The sequence below is a fragment of the Ictalurus furcatus genome, chromosome 10, assembly GCF_023375685.1.
Source record: "Ictalurus furcatus strain D&B chromosome 10, Billie_1.0, whole genome shotgun sequence".
Lineage (NCBI taxonomy): Eukaryota > Metazoa > Chordata > Actinopteri > Siluriformes > Ictaluridae > Ictalurus > Ictalurus furcatus.
This window is the reverse complement of record NC_071264.1, coordinates 14,985,461-15,002,215: the sequence shown is the minus strand read 5'-3', so window position 1 is coordinate 15,002,215 and position 16,755 is coordinate 14,985,461. Positions and strand designations below refer to the sequence as shown.

The 16,755-nt window shown below is 37.5% G+C and overlaps 3 protein-coding genes across 5 annotated transcripts in view; all 3 read left to right on the top strand.

The window, feature by feature from the left end:
- Positions 1 to 649, top strand: part of frem1b (Fras1 related extracellular matrix 1b) — a 35,582-nt gene extending 34,933 nt beyond the window's left edge. Inside the window, exons 33-34 of the mRNA XM_053634906.1 lie at positions 90 to 175; positions 337 to 649. Coding sequence (XP_053490881.1) covers positions 90 to 175; positions 337 to 554 — 304 coding nt within the window. The 3' untranslated portion in view covers positions 555 to 649. The remainder of the gene's footprint in view (positions 1 to 89; positions 176 to 336) is intronic.
- Positions 650 to 1,816: 1,167 nt separating this feature from the next.
- Positions 1,817 to 5,897, top strand: atpaf1 (ATP synthase mitochondrial F1 complex assembly factor 1). 2 transcript variants are annotated; one of them, XM_053635204.1, is made up of 9 exons: positions 1,817 to 2,025; positions 2,378 to 2,486; positions 2,624 to 2,671; positions 2,756 to 2,818; positions 2,980 to 3,030; positions 3,210 to 3,257; positions 4,322 to 4,417; positions 4,504 to 4,611; positions 4,900 to 5,897. In XM_053635204.1, the coding sequence occupies exons 1-9, from the start codon at positions 1,817 to 1,819 to the stop codon at positions 5,074 to 5,076; spliced, it is 909 nt and encodes a 302-aa protein (XP_053491179.1). In that variant the 3' UTR covers positions 5,077 to 5,897. The 2 variants fall into 2 exon arrangements, with proteins under 2 accessions (XP_053491179.1, XP_053491180.1); XM_053635205.1 differs by lacking the exon at positions 4,322 to 4,417.
- Positions 5,898 to 7,905: 2,008 nt separating this feature from the next.
- On the top strand, positions 7,906 to 16,121 carry rab3b (RAB3B, member RAS oncogene family). Of its 2 annotated transcripts, XM_053635207.1 has the most exons (5): positions 7,906 to 7,963; positions 8,579 to 8,803; positions 10,705 to 10,823; positions 14,018 to 14,142; positions 14,272 to 16,121. In XM_053635207.1, exons 2-5 carry the CDS (start codon positions 8,579 to 8,581, stop codon positions 14,454 to 14,456), a joined length of 654 nt encoding a protein of 217 aa, XP_053491182.1. In that variant the 5' UTR covers positions 7,906 to 7,963; the 3' UTR covers positions 14,457 to 16,121. The 2 variants fall into 2 exon arrangements, with proteins under 2 accessions (XP_053491182.1, XP_053491181.1); XM_053635206.1 differs by lacking the exon at positions 7,906 to 7,963 and having other exon boundaries at positions 8,020 to 8,803.
- The last annotated feature ends 634 nt before the right edge of the window (positions 16,122 to 16,755 follow it).

The window sequence follows — 16,755 nt, the reverse complement described above, 5'->3', positions numbered from 1 at the left end:
CTACATAGTACTGCATTTGTCTTCCCTTTATATTTATAGTGGTTGTTAATGTAACCAGTTGTTTTCTTTCACTGGTCCTACAAATCCAGTCTTGACAGTCACTTAACAAGTGTTCGTTCAAAGAATCATATGAAGTGGCTATGGAGGTTTGCTGGAAAACAACCATTTTGGATTGGTAAGGACACAACCCATGTCTGTCTAGGTTTCACCAAGAATTTTAATATACTGCAATACATATACAGCAGTATAATCGCAATATGATGCCTACTGTATACTGTAGATCAGGATTAGTTGTTATGTTGTCAGTATAGTAAGATTCGTGACTTTTGTGTGTAGGACTTTCTGGATCTCCAGACCGATGGTTTTGGGCCGACAGCACACCACTGAAATTTTCCAGACTTAAGAAGAACAAGGCTTCAGATAATCATGCCCCCAATGGCTCCTCTCACAGCTGTGTGCTAGCCCGTGACCAAAAAACATGGACTAGAGAAAATTGTACAACAATAGCAGAACACAAATATATTTGTTCAGCAGGTGCAGAAGTTAACAAATAAAGAGACAATGAATATATCTTTATTCAGCTAGTGCCACCTCTCTCTAACTTGTAAACCATTAATAAATATTTGAAATATAATTTGACCAGCCTGTTTTCCTTCAGCATAACTACAAGATTTTTGCCATAATAGTTATGCTAAATGTTTGCTGTAATATACTGTATGTAAAGAATAAAACACAATTGGGTGTGCTGTTATACTTCAAATCAATACCGAGGTAATTACCACCATGCCATGAAGTTTATTAAAAAGCAAAAAATAAAAAGAGCCTGGTGATCATAGCTGCTACAAAAGATATAGTTAAGAGAAATAACTTGTGGATATCTTGTGTATGTTCCACTATAACTATAAAGGGTTAAAAAGAATCATTACTATCCTATAACAACATGCCCAATTGTGTTTTATCACAGTGTGTAACATCTACCATATATATATATATATATATATATATATATATATATATATATATATATACACACACACACATCTACCATATATATATATACACACACACACACACTAATTTTCTTATAGATGTTTATGACTTCTGTAGTACTGTGTAAGTATAACAACATTTTAGATTTTCAGGAAAGAAAGTGACGTATTACATAATGCACCATATTTCATACAGAAGCAAGTGTGACAGTCAGAGTCTCCAAATGGATTGTGGGGCGGAGTCTCCAGAGGGACTGTGGGGCGGAGTCTCCAGAAGAACTGTGGGGCGGAGTCTCCAGAAGGACTGTGGGGCGGAGTCTCCAGAAGGACTGTGGGGCGGAGTCTCCAGAAGAACTGTGGGGCGGAGCCTCCGGAAGGACTGTGGGGTGGAGTCTCTAGAAGGACTGTGGGGCGGAGTCTCTAGAAGGACCGTGGGGCGGAGTCTCCAGGATGCTCAGTAAAACTTAGCAGCCAATTTCTTTATAAAACTGCACAAAATGTACCTGAGACTACTGAAACACTTAAAAAGTGAAAGGTTAGTCAAGATAAAGACCTGTAATCAAAATATAAAGCAAAATTTAAGAATGAAATAAAATATCTTAAAAGGCATGTTAAACACCTCTGTGTACTCTTTGTAGTCATCTGGTTGTCCTATTATTTTGCTTCAGATATTTCTTACTTTGTGAGTATTCTGGGTTGTCTTTTTTCTATTTTGGTACACAAATGGGTATTTGATACGTTTAAGGCTCAAATCCAATTTTAGTATATTTTTTCGGTTTCTTTAAGCGGAACCAATAACCTGCCGGAAGTCACCCGGAACACTATTGATGTGCGACGGGGAGAAGATGGCGGCGGCCATGGTACAAATGGCGTGTTTGTATCGTGGGATGTTAGCGGTGAGAGTCGCGGGGTTCCGACCCCTCATTCCCGGACTTGTGCCGAATCAACTCCGGGCTTTTTCTATGAAAAAGGAACCGGAATTAGAGGAAAACCCTTATTATAGTAAATATGAAGAGAAGATCAGAAAACTGCGGAGGTAAGTCGAGGTTGCGTACCCTGCTGCAGTACTACAACACCACCTCTTTAAATATAATATAATAATATTCGTTTAAGCTCTTGTGTTGTGTCTGGGTGTTCTGAATATTTTTCTGCCTTATGATATATTTAAACAGTTTACCTCGCCAGAAACATTTCAGTATGTCATGACATAAATAAGCATGACTTGAATAAAATGAATCATAGGGTGGCAGAGTTATATTGTAGCTATTAGATTTAAATGTTTAATAAAAGTGCATTTTATGTATATCATATAGAATTAACTATGCATTTACATACAAAATCAACCCTAAATTCACGTATATAATCATATCTTTTTATTGTATCTCCAGCACCAAACCTCAAGAATACAAAGCCCGACTTGAGAAGTGCAGTGAGATAAAGAAGGAACCTGTTGGACACTCAAAACAATCTGACTTCATTAAACTAATGGAGCAGGAGGTAATTGACTGTTGAAACAAAGACATGTTCTTGTTCATTCATTGCACGTATGCTTACATCGCCTATACTTTTGTAATACACTACACTACATTAGTGCTTTCCTTTAATGTGGAGTAATTTTATTGTCATGCTTCCAGAAAGATAAGGGAGACAAAGTAGGACCTGGAGGTTTTACCAAAAACAAGGTAACTGCATAGCGTTTACTAAGATACTTTATTTAGTTCTGGGTTATTCAACTGTTTTCTGAAGTTTTTTGTTTTTTGTGACAGACCTTAGATTCAATCCTCGACCTTGACTTGGTGAAGGACAAATCTGGTCCGGAAATTGGAGAGGTGACCGCTTTAGTTATTCAACGTGAACAAGTTATTTAAAATGAAAAATATTCTAGGTATACTGCATGTATGATTAGCTCATGGACCATATTTCAGGCATAGTCATGGCAACTAGATAATAATTTATTAGTTACATGAAACTAATATTTTCCTGTGTTTAGCTTTGGATGAACTTCTACTCAACAAAAGACACAATCAGTGCTGTCATACCAGTAAGTAAGCTCATTTCTTTACTTTGTCAGTGCATGATTAAATAATTGAATTTAGGGGAATATTTGGTAAAATGGTGACTACCTGTTAATTTATATGTATATTATTTATTTAAATTACAGTGTCACATGTGTCTAGTTACTGTGAAATCTTAGCTGTCTAAATACTTTTTATACTTCAGGGTTCAACCTTTGAAAAGATGATCAACCGTGCCAAGTTGTGCCCAACGGTAAGATATACAGCAATGATATGCTCAAGAGGGCCAAGTTTATTTAATTGTCCTGGGACTCTATGGGTGCTTTTACATGGGCAGTGTTCAGTTCATTGTTTAAATTGCGGCTAATGAGAACTCTGCAAGCTGCTAAACTGTAGAGCTGCAGAAATGTTTGTTTACTTATTTTTCTGGACAATGGATGAAAAGCTTTTGTGAGTATGTTTTAGTAAGCTTTATATTACATGCCTCCTTTGCATTTGCATTTGCTTATTTAAGTGTAGTGTGAAACTAACCCAAACTAACTTGTGACTGAACCAGAATTATCAATTTTGCTCACACTTCGTGTTTCCATTTATTACAGTCAGTTATTTAAGTATTAACTGTACATTCTCCCACTAATAACTGCAATACTAAAATAAGAAGCAACAGTGTGACGTGTGGATGTTTGGAGCTCTCTATGTGTAGAAGACTAACCCCATGAAACCTACAGAACCCTCAGATCTCTAGCAGTAATATAATTTATGTCACAGGTTCCCAACCGTGGTCCTGGAATACCTGTCCTTAACATTGAGCATAGAGCATAGTGGGTTTCCCTGCTCTAACACACACACACACACAGAGGAAGTGCTATTAATTAGCTGCTTAGTTGAATCAATTGTGTTTGGATTAGGTAATACACTAATATGTGTAGGACAGTGGGTTCTACAAGACCAAGGTTTGGAACCTTAGATTTATGTGAAGACGATGCTAAAACAACAGTTTACCGCAAGGTGGCAGCATTGTTTTAAGAACTACTTCGAAAGATTCCTGTTCAAATTTTATTTCTTTCTGTTTATGGGTTTCGGCAAAAAAAGGGGAGGCGGGGTTTGTTTTGGCCATATTTTTTATTTATTTTTTAATTTGGCTTAGAATTAAATCATTTGGATGTACTAGGTAAAATGCACATCAAACAATCTGCAATGCATATTTTGTTACATCCATTTTTACTACTTATCACATTTAAAATGCCCTTCGGTGCTCTTTTTTTATTATTAATTGATTATGATTAATTTGCATTAACCATGTTGTTTCTCCAAAAGTTTGTGTACGCTCTGCCCCGGAAAGAAGGATATGAATTCTTTCTGGGTCAGTGGGCTGGTCAGGAGCTACATTTCACCTCCCTCATTAATGTTCAGGTAAAAAAAAGTCCTGCAGATGGACTAAGTTACATCCCAGGGTGTGGCCGGCTGCTTACTAATACACACGGTTGATTTCCCTGCAGACTTTGGGAGAAAATGCTCCAAGCCAGCTGATTCTGTACCACTACTCGGACCTGAAACAGGACAAGGACCTCGTGCTCATGACTGCTGAAATGGATAGAAAGTTTATGGTGAGTAGCACACTCAAGTGACTATTTGGATAATACTGTTGTTAAAGGAATTATTTGGCTAATAGTAAAATGTGTCATTAAAATTTTATTCATGCCGTTTGTGTGATGCTAAATCGGTTTCCATTCATTGGAAACAACATTGGACTCTTTGCTCCAGTTTAAAATCTAAGTAGGAAATTTTTCAAAATTAAATTTTTGGCTTAACTGTTCCTTTAAGAGTACATTATTATTTGTCTTCAGTACATGTTCTGCATATTGTATGTTCTTTCTTGCGTTCTTGTTTTTCAGACTGTTCATGAAGCTCAATGCTTAGCAAATCAGGTGCAGTTATTTTATGCAGCACAGAGACATGAGACTTTTCAGCTAGTAGAGACATTCAACCACAGACCAGCAGAGTTCAGACACATGTCTGTGATCGCAGAGCTTGAGCAAAGTGGGATAGGACAAGCGGCCACTGCAAAGTAACACCCAGTCCTGTGGGAGAGAGGCTGGAGGAGCCATGCATCACGGAGAGGAAGGACACTTGGAGTCCTGGCAGAGAAACTGTCTAGTGTTGATCCCTGCATTGTACTGACTGTACCAGCCCTCAGTGCTACAATCTCGTCTAAATTCTGCATCAATACCTGGTCACATTTGATGTACACAAGCTATTGTGTTGCCTTCACAAGCTCGGTTCCCATTTGGAAAGCCTTTATTACATAGTGTGATCTCTTTTTGGTCCCTTTCTGTAAAAAATGTATATAATGCACCAAAGGTTCAAGATGTGATTCGGTGCCTATGACTTAATCTTTGATGGCTAGTTGTATTTGAAGGAATGAAGAATTCTCCACCATAGACGACTAAAAGCAACTTTTCCTCCACCATGATAAAAGGGTAAAGGAGAATAACAAGTCTGAAGCTTGGTTATCCAAATTATTGACTATTATGCCCTGAAAGGACGCTCGTTTACGCAACATTGAGGATGGGAACTTGTATTTATCATAATTGTGTGCGTGAGTGCAATTGATTCTAACTGGAGAACATAAATAGTATTTCATTTGGAATCTGATGAAAGACAATTAAAGATATTGCTGGCTTTGAATGTAGTCTGATGCATGTGGGATGCATTTATGTATATGAACTTTTTGGAATTAGAGCTGGAACAGTTACACCCATATGAACATAGTCATTTAATGTTTGCATATTTTAAAGTGTAAATGTGAAAATCACTTGTCGCAACTTTGATATCTTACTGGTAATAATACAAAGTGTAAGAATAAAGCAGTTTGAGCAACCTTTTAACACTCCAGAGTGTCAGTGTCTTAGTAGGCCACAATGGTGTATAGATTAGATTAGATTAGATCTGATGGAAATTTAAGTCATGGCATAATGGTTATAATAAGGATGATGTAATACAGGTTCACACTCCTTATCCAGTAATGCTTTCATTTCAAAATTATAAATGGTTCTTTCGGTCAAGAAAAATGTTAACCGCTGTGTATATACATTTGATCAAAATTAGCTAAATGTGGCCATTCTTTGAAGGCTTTATTGTATGGGGGTTGAGAAGATATTTTAATATCAATTTGATGGCAAAAGTGACAGACTGAGATTATAGGGTCGTCAATTAGCATAGTTAAATTAAATCCCTGAAACCTATATTTAAAACTAAGTGATTCAGTAATAGCGACTGCTACATGTAATGGCACAGATTGAATGCTGTTTTTCCTTACAAGGTTGGAACCCACTAAAGAAGCAGTGTACCCCTTAAACCCAGGTTCAACCCCTGGCACTTGCAACATGTTTCAAATCCAGGTTAAGAAGGCCTGCGTAATTACCTGAAATAAAGGTAAAATCAGTTGGGTTTGGGGAACTTTATGCTTTGTGGATTGTGATCCTCAGCATTGCAGTTATTCTCTCTCCATCCTGGATGAAGTCTGTGTCGTTGCTGTTCAGTAAAAGAGATGTTAATTAATTAATAAAAAATGATCATTAAAGTCAGTCATTATAATTAAGTTAATTCATAAAAATGTGTCAGCTGTGTCATAATAAACAGCGTACAGTGCAATTACCACCAAGGTGCTGTTTTCTTTTTTCATTGTCTTAATGATATCATTAGAAGTCACTTGGTTTGAAAAGTTTCATTTATCAGCGCTTACGGTGCAACTTGAATGCCAATTTAATGAGTCTAAAAAAAAATTAACATGATATCCGATGCCTTTAATGCACGAATACAGCCCCTGTGTGATTGATTTCACCGTTCATTCTTTTATTCATTCATTTAATCATCTTTATCCTGGTCAGGGTTGCATTAAAAGTGTAGTGAGGTGAAGTGTTACAGGAAAATCTACCGTATCCAGCAGACTTTATGGTTAACCAGTTAACCTTATCAGTGTACTAAATTCAGGGTACCTGTTAACCAGTTACAGTGGTAATGTATAGTAGGTTATATTAATGCGTTGGTCACCTCTATGGTTAAGAAGTTAGTGATAACAGATGTGAGTGTAACACCACCACCATAAACCTTCTACATGGCTCTCTTCAGGTTTAGCAGCCTTTTCCCCGCTCTATAAACTAGTGATGGACGTTATGACTCATTTCACAGATTCGATTCTTTTGAAGCACCTGTTTGCGTCATGGCGCGCGAGTTTTGATTCATTTGACTAACCACTCATTGATGGTGGAAGAGGGTGGATTTTTTTTAATGTTCATTGTTGAGATCTATTGTGTACACAAAAAAATATGTTTAGTTTAGGCTATCAGGATAGCCTTGGCTTAAAGCTATACGTCTTTAACATCATAAAGTACTACACTCTCAACAAGTAGATTTAATATGTATCGTTCACCTGAAGGTGTATAGTGTATTTAATATATATATATATATATATATATATATATATATATATATATATATATATATATATATATATATATTTGTTTGTTTGTTTGTTTGTTTGTTTTAAACATTTCAGGTACATAATTATCGAGTATAGCTTTAAAGGTACGTGGACCATTCTAGGTCAAAGAGACTTACTAAAGGTACAAATGATGTAGGCTTGATTATACAACCCCAGCGACAAGGAATAGTACAGTTTATTACGCTTTTTCTGAGTGTGTAGTAGTAAGAAGCCTATTCTGGCAAAACAGAAGCCTGTAGTTGTGTATCATTGTGATTTGGGAAACGTCCACCTTGGTTCAGTATTTCGGATGTAAGGAAAACTTTCGATTCGTTCATACTTGCGAATCGATTCACTCGACCTATTCAAAAGATTTCAGACGGAAACGATTCGTCCAAAACGGTTCGTCTCCGATCAGTGCAATCCGCCCCCACCTAGAAGGAAGGACGGAGGGAAACAGAGCTCATACACTCGAGGTAGGAGAGCATCTCTATCATATGACCATTAATTAACCGGCCTGATGTGTGGGATAAGATGTGCATGTTTGTCAGTCGACTGTCCGTGTCGTCGTTCAGGCCGTCGTTAAAGACAATGTGTGTGTGTGTGTGTGTGTGTGTGTGAGTGAGTGAGTGAGAGAGAGAGAGAGAGAGAGCTCTTCTCACCTGCTCATTGTTTACACATTATTATTTGTAATGTCTGTAATATTCCAGGATGTCAGCTTAATAAGTCTGTTCAGGTCATTCATATTTGTAGGTGATATGCTGCAAAATATATTGAGCTGTGAATTAAAAAATTGTTGTTGTTTTTTTTTTTTTAACAGTTACATTTATATAGTGCTTTTCTAGACACACAAAGTGCTATACATAGTGGGGGGGGATCTCATTTTTAAATGCATATGACCTGTATAAGCTCGTCTGATGAAGACATGTTGATTGCTGACGAATTGTACTTTACAGAGCCAGACCAAGCTTCTGTATGTACACCATGATGGCCTGTAGAGGCTTTTTCCAATCTGTCATGAACTGAAATGGCAGTCTGTGGGAATCATTTTCACAGCTCAGAGCTACATGTCCAGTTCTGTGCATTTACAGATGGCGAAGGCAGATCAACGTTTCGGACAAAGAGATGGCTCCGACCAGAACTTTGACTACATGTTCAAGCTCCTCATTATAGGCAACAGCAGTGTGGGCAAAACCAGCTTTCTATTCCGATATGCAGACGACTCGTTCAGCAACTCGTTTGTCAGCACCGTTGGCATTGACTTCAAAGTAAAAACAGTTTACCGCAATGACAAGAGGGTCAAACTCCAAATTTGGGTGAGTCCATCGGGATCATGTGTTCATGTGTTTATATGTAGATGCCCTTTAGTTTGTGTTTATGAATTCATTCTCATGCCTTATATTTCAGTTTGTACACTCCTCAGTGAGAAAGTCGTATTTGTGTCCTGCACAAAAATAACTAATACAGTGTGAATTCACACTCTTTCTGTGAACAGATGGTATATAATGGTAAGTCATAGAATATCAACCTCAGGACAGATCTTGCTTTCCGGGCACTTTGGTGCAAGATCTATTCTAAGCACACATCGATGCGTGCTATGTCCCCAGCACCCTTAAGGTGAGGTGAATCGTTTCAGACTTTCAGTGCACATCCCTCTACCAGACTGTGAATGGAATTGGTATTTTATTCAGGAGGAAAACCGAGGCAAAAGCCTCTCTCTGCTTGCATCATCAGTGCTGGTTGTCATAGCAGCAGTACAGCAGCACACAGCAGAATGATGCTCAGAGCCAATTAAAGCTGCTCCTCAGAGTGGGGGGTGGGGGGGGGGTCTTGTAGGGTTTTGGAGAGTAAACACACACTTAAGGCTGAAGACAGTAGCTTGAGTAAATTGCAGTTTCTGGTAAGCAAGTTGTAATCAAGGCTGATTAAACAGGAGTGAGGGATGGTAAAAATAGCTCCTCAAAAACAGCTGGAAAGTTGCTGATGGTGGAAAGGATGCAATGAATGATGCTGACAATGCCGCAGTTTTTCATCAGATAAAATGGCATGTTGTGGCGTTTTTGAATGAAGCAGGCTTCATACGTCGTCATAGTTTTCCTCATCATGTGGAGATCCTGTTGATCTGTAGAAATCTGAACCATCTGTGACATACTCCATCTGTGATTTGGACTCATCTGCCAAGGTCAGGTGATTGTCACTAAATATAACTAATGTGGCATTTTATGCAGTATGTAAGGGGCTTCTCTATTTTTTCTTTCTAGAAATTAATAAGACAAAAAACACAGCTTGTCACGTTACTGAGAAACCAGAAAGAGCAAACTTCTCTGTTCTGATAACTCTTCCATGTCAGGAACCTTACTGACACTGGAGACTCCTTTCATAAATATCAACCATATCAACAATTAGGCTGTATGCTTTGTTTTTCTTAAAATAAGAACATGGTTGTTGTTTTTTTATCCATTTAGATTACATAGTAGCCCCTATGCTATTTATATCCGGCTTCAATGGATGTGGAGCACAGCCATGCAAGTCCCTGTGAATGAGCTGTTACTATAGAAACAATGTGTTATTAATATAAATCTGTGATTTGCCTTGCAGCTGTAACTATTGTCAGTGCTGCTGTTACTGAAAATGACTCACGTTCTGACCAATCAGAAACAAGCATTCAGTAGTGCTCTGGTATAAAGAAAATGTGTTAACACATAAACAGGTGTATTACTGTTTTATGCGAACATTATTAAAGACACTCTATAGTGATGCTAATAATCAATATGTCTGTGTTTAAATCAGTGCATAATGAAGATGCTGATTCTTCAATTTGTAATATTTAAGTATAAATAAAGATAACGATCAATAAGATGGTAATAGTTTCAGTTCCTTATCCATGAAATTGATCGTCACTAGCTGGCTTTCAGATGTAGTGAGATTAGGAGACTAGGAGTTACTGCTTATGATAAAAATACAGCTACCATTCTTACAGTGTCATAAAGACATAATTCATGTCACAAATGACAAGGACCATCAGACCATCAATAATCATTAATGCATGAGTTGGCCTTTTCATTTCACGACCTTCTCTTTGAATATTTCCAATGAATTCTGATCCACTATTTCCATCAGATTTCTAAAGATCATGAATACCTTGCAGCATTGCAATAACACCCTCACTATATGCATTATAGATTTAAATGTTTTATGCTGGTCTTGTTCTGTGCAGGATACAGCAGGTCAGGAGCGTTACAGGACCATCACCACAGCTTACTACAGAGGAGCAATGGGCTTCATTCTCATGTATGACATCACCAACGAGGAGTCATTCAATGCAGTACAGGATTGGTGAGTCGAAATTAGAGCTGTAGTCATTTACCCTGTGTGTATGTCAGTCCTGGTTATGGAGTCCCCCTGCACCGGACATCTTAGTGCTTATTCTGCTCCAGGAAACACCTGACTCAATTTAGCAGCTCAGTAACTAGCTCTTCATTAGGCTGTGCTGGAGTGGAAGCTAAGTGCAGCATAGGGGACAGACCAAGAATAGGTTTGGGGAAACACTTGTTGTAATGAATTGTTTTCAGCTCCATATGCAACTACATAGATAGAGATAATATATATAGATACATACAGTATATATATATATGTATGTATATATATAATATATATATATATACATACACACAGTATCTCACAAAAGTGAGTACACCCCTCACATTTTTGTAAATATTTGATTATATCTTTTCATGTGACAACACTGAAGAAATGGCATTTTGCAACAATGTAAAGTAGTGAGTGTACAGCTTGTGTAACAGTGTAAATTTGCTGTCCCCTCAAAATAACTCAACACACAGCCATCCGCTGGCAACAAAAGTGAGTACACCCCTAAGTGAAAATGTCCAAATTGGGCCCAAAGTGTCAATATTTTGTGTGGCCACCATTATTTTCCAGCACTGCCTTAACCCTCTTGGGCATGGAGTTCACCAGAGCTTCACAGGTTGACACTGTTACACAAGCTGTACACTAACTACTTTACATTGTAGCAAAGTGTCATTTATTCATTGTTGTCACATGAAAAGATATAATCAAATATTTACAAAAATGTGAGGGGTGTACTCACTTTTGTGAGATACTGTATATATATGTTTCAGACCAGTTTTATTGATGTGAAGTTTTTGCTTAAATTCTACAATCATTCAAGTACCTTATTTCACATATTTAAAGTACGACAGTCTGACATCTTTGAAGTCTTCTTTCATGAAATCTTAGCTAGTATATTGTTCTTTTCAGGTCAAGTTCATTTCATGCAGACTTGGCACTGTTTTATGTCAGTTAACAAATCGACTTAATACCCAACTTTTTTTAAAATCACTTTTTGATTCCATACTTTTGGCCTATAGTATAAATGTGCTGTAACTTTGCTGTCATACATTTTTGACTGATAGAGAATTTGCACAAGTGTGTAAAGTCACACACAGCCATGGCATTACATACAGTGCCCTCCACTAATATTGGCACCCTTGGTAAATATGAGCAAAGAAGGCTGTGAAAAATTGTCTTTATTGTTTAACTTTTTGATCTTTTGTTAAAAAAAATTCACAAAAATACTCTGCTCTCATGGATATCAAACAATTGCTAACAAAACACAGGTTTATCAAAAAATATATATCTTTGTTAAATATAGGTGTTTTTACATGAATTTCAGAATTCTTTTGTATTTAGTACATACCCCTTTTGCTTTAATGACAACATTCAATAGGTGATCTATGTGAGATCAAATCCATCAGCATATCTGAACACAGTATCAGATACGTACAGTGTGCTCAGTATAAAAAAATTTATTACATTTAAATAGGTACCTGGAAATATGAAATATTCAAGATATTGACTATTTCCCTTCTTTGTTTTATGTATATGTTAAATGTAAAACTTTCTGTTTATTTCAATCTTTAAATGGGGAAAAAAAACCCTCAGATTTTAGACCCCACAGTATATTTATAACTGGAAAAGGTTTTTATCTAAAACATACAAATAACATTTGTGGAACAGAGGAAGCAAAAGTAGCAAATGCTACTACACTGGAATGCTATAAACATTGGTCACAAGGCTCATTCTTTTTCTAAAATGGTGTTAGACTGGATTAAGATTCTTGCCAGGTTGATAGAAGGGTCTGTCTTCAGAATATGGTAATTCATCCAGGCTCAGATATGCATAAGGCTAAAGCATCCTCCAGAGGGAAGGCCCATTAGAGCTGAGTATCATCTGCATAGCAGTGATAAGACAATGTGTTGATTTCCAACAAACAGGTGTACAGTGCTCTGGTGTATGACTGTCCCTCGTGGAACCTTATGTGTGCAACTTGGACTCTTTATCACTCCACCTGTGATACCTGGTAGGATCTCCCTGAGTGGCAGAACTCCTATCTGAGTGCAGATCCTGTGTTGCCAGGTTTGGAGAAAGTAGCCAGCATGAAACACTGAAGATTGAAACATCAGCATAAGAACTAGGGCTCTTGCAGGGGGTCAGAAACTGTCAGTGGGTCAATTATGGTGGAATGGTCTGCCTTTAAGCAATACTGGTGGGATCCAGCATGTCATTCTAAGGAAAGAAGATTGTTTGAAGACAGTATGCATGAGTGTTTATGATGAAATGGATAAACAGCTTAGGACAGCATAGTGTTTTACAGATGGTATGCTGAGGTGTGCAGAAAATATGTCTATATTTTTCACATATTAATTCATATTACAGACACTGAAAGTATGGTGATGTGGTGATGGGCAATATGACAAAATATTATATCACAATATTTGAAGACATTTCTATGATATATAGCTTTGCTTACAAGGTAGCATTTCAAAACAAAAATTTGTTTAATAAAAAACTTATAAAGGGGGCACGGTGGCTTAGTGGTTAGCATGTTTACCTTACACCTCCACAGTTGTGGGGTTCAAATCCTGACTCTTTCTTGTGTGCATGAAGTTTACATGTTCTCCCCGTGCTTCAGGGGTTTTCTACAGGTACTCCAGTTTCCTCCCCAGTCAAAAGACATGCGTTGTAGGCTGATTGGCATTTCCAATTTGTCTGTACTGTGTGTGTGTGTGTGTGTGTGTGCGATTATGCCCTGAGTTAACATCCCATTCAGGGTGTCCCCTGCCTTGTGCCCTGAGTTTCCTTGGATAGGCTCCAGGTTCCCTCATGACCCTGTGTAGGATAAGCAGCATGGAAGATGGATGGATGGAAGAAGCTTATGATTATTTAATATATACAAATTATTTTTAATGATGATAAATCAGTAAAATATATATTTTTTAAATAAACACTGAAATAAACACTGACAATCTTAACCACCAAACCAGAGTTTAGAAATGTTGTTTAAAAAAAAAAGAAAGAAAGAAAAAAAAGGATATTCTGGTACCCACAATATTTCAGAAAAGTATTATGCCCTAATTTATCACACTGTCAATACTATAACATCATATCACCCAGTACTTTGCTGATGCAATTTAAAGCACTCACTAAACCATAAATGTTTCTTGTTTCAGGGCAACCCAGATTAAGACCTACTCATGGGACAATGCTCAGGTTATTTTAGTGGGAAATAAATGTGACATGGCTGATGAGAGAGTGATACCTGTGGAGAAAGGCAAGCACTTGGCTGATCAACTAGGTGAGTAGGACAAAGAAGCCATTTTTAAATGCTTTAACACGGACAGATATTTAAAACTTAAGTGGAGTCCAAATTACACAGTTACAGATATGATCTGTTTGTTATATAAAATAATGTGATTTTCATCAGGCTTTGAGTACTATGAGGTGAGCGCCAAGGAAAACATCAATGTCAGGCAGGTGTTCGAGCGCCTGGTGGACATCATCTGTGTGAAGATGTCTGAGCGGGTGGACACAGACCCGTCCATGATCAGTGGAGCCAAGACCACTCGGCTTACTGACAAGCCGGCGCAGCTACCTCAGAATTGCTGCTGATTTAGCCCATTTACTCTGATGTCACGTGCTAGACTACTGTGCTGATCCTGTCTTTTCATCTGCTTTCCATTTTCATCAACATAGACTTTTTTTTTTATTCCTTACATGTAGTAGTGTTATATATATATAGTTCACTGTTAATGCTATACTGTCACTTTAAGCACACCTCTAACTAAGGGTCAGAGTTAGGTCAAAGCAGGGACTCCAGCAAAGCACAAAAAAGCACATGCTCACTGCCAGACACAGATATCTCACATGAGTAAATCAGACCTCAACAGGTGTATTATTCTAGCATAATCGGTGCTTTAAAGATCACCTAACACTATCTCTCTGCTTCTTTGCAACTGTTGCTCAGTGAAAGAGCACAAGTGTGACCTAAACTCAGACAACTGCAGAGTGTCCATAACAGTTATATATTATGCACAATAATGGTCTGCTGTTTCAGGGTGGTTTTGATGTTCTGTTGTTTTTTTTTTTTAACTTGGCGGAACCACTGGATGGTTGGTTATTATAAAGTTATTTCACTGCCAAAAGTCAAGAGCACAATAGTTTTGATCTGTCATCAAGATTCCTTTCACTCTTGCTCATATTTATTTTGCTGTCATACCAAAATAAATGTCCAGGCTCAAATCTGTCCTGCTTGGCTGAGTGGAGCAACACAAAAGCACTCACCCTACATCAGGAGATTGTGAGTTCAGATGTATGTACAAAGCCATGACCATCCATGGTCGGGAGTCTTAACAGACCATGAATGACCTTCTTGTTATCAGTTGTGGGCATCTGTGAGCTCATGTATGCAGAAAACGGCAGATACCTTGTTTCCTCCGAGGGTGTTCAGCTGCCATGTGAGAGAGCATGAGCAGCAGTTTGAAAAACATGTAATGGCTACACATGTCTCAGACGATGCACATGCAAGTCTTCACCCTCATTGTGTAAATATTAAAAAGGGGCGGGGGGGTCACATTTAGGAAGTATGAAACAATGTCATCCTGCCCATTCTCATACGTTTTTATTCTCACATAGCTAGGTTTCCTTTCCGTTGTACATCATGTTTTAGTGTCTGTGAACATTTAATGCTCGTCGATATTTATAACGGACCACTCCATCTGCTCGGCGTCAGCAATATGGTGTCAGAATGGGAGGAGCTTATCTTGATTTCCTCCTACTATTAAAATTGTAGTGAAGACCATCAGCTGAAACCCATTCTGACTGGCTGACGACTTTGGGCAGTGTTGTTGCACCAAAGCATGACCTAAACGGGTGAGCACAAAAAGTGTAAGTGAGCCAGATAAATTTAACATGTACGCATGTATTATTGTATGAAAGTTGAAGTATCCTTCGTAATCATTGCGTGTCCTACTAACGGCTACAAAAGCTAATGCGCTCCCCATTTTTGGCAATAAAATAACACCATAGGTTCCTTTGAATACCTATAATGGGCACAATATAATATGTGTTTTTGGACATACGGAGCACTTTGCAAATGTTCAATATATCATGATATATCAAAGGTAGTTTAGAACTTGCATGAATCAAGCCGAGTAGCCTACAAATAGTCTTACAAAACAAAAATCAAATCCCTACATGTTCTCTTGCATAAAAGTGAGTATTTTCTTGTGGAATATATATAACTATATATTTGAATGTTTTGTGTGTGTGTGCGTGTGTGTGCGTGTGTGTGTGCTGACCGTATTCAGCCGTAAGGTGACATTCGGGTTGTTACTGCACATATTTACGATTCATTTACAGTGACAACACATTAAAAATATCTTTAGAGATGCCAGTATATGTATATTGTAAAACTTGTGCCACGACTGATTAATATTTCAGAAACGTAGCAAATCCTTGTGGAGTTCTACATGTATCACATACATTGAGTTTTCAATTAAGTGATGTAGGCATTTATGAACAATGTTTTATGTAACTACTTTGAAATTTATTTTACATGAGATATTTATTATTAAGATGTTGTAAGCTATCAAGCTGGTCTTTGCTGAGTAGATATTTATTTTTATGCTATAACTGAAGCTGGGAACATATAGATGTACTGTAACTTTGCTGTCAGTGATTTTTTGACTGGTAGACAAATTTGCACAAGGATATAGAGTGACTGTACAGATCATTGTAAAAGTTGGTTTTAGATGCAATTTGTAACAATAAAAGTACCACTCACACCATATTATGTGCATATTCTATCATATCATAAGATCCCCAATGTGTGTAGGTAACGACAAGGTTACTCAACAGTAGAATTATTGGCACCCTTTAAAAGAACATACAAACCGTATTATATGAAATT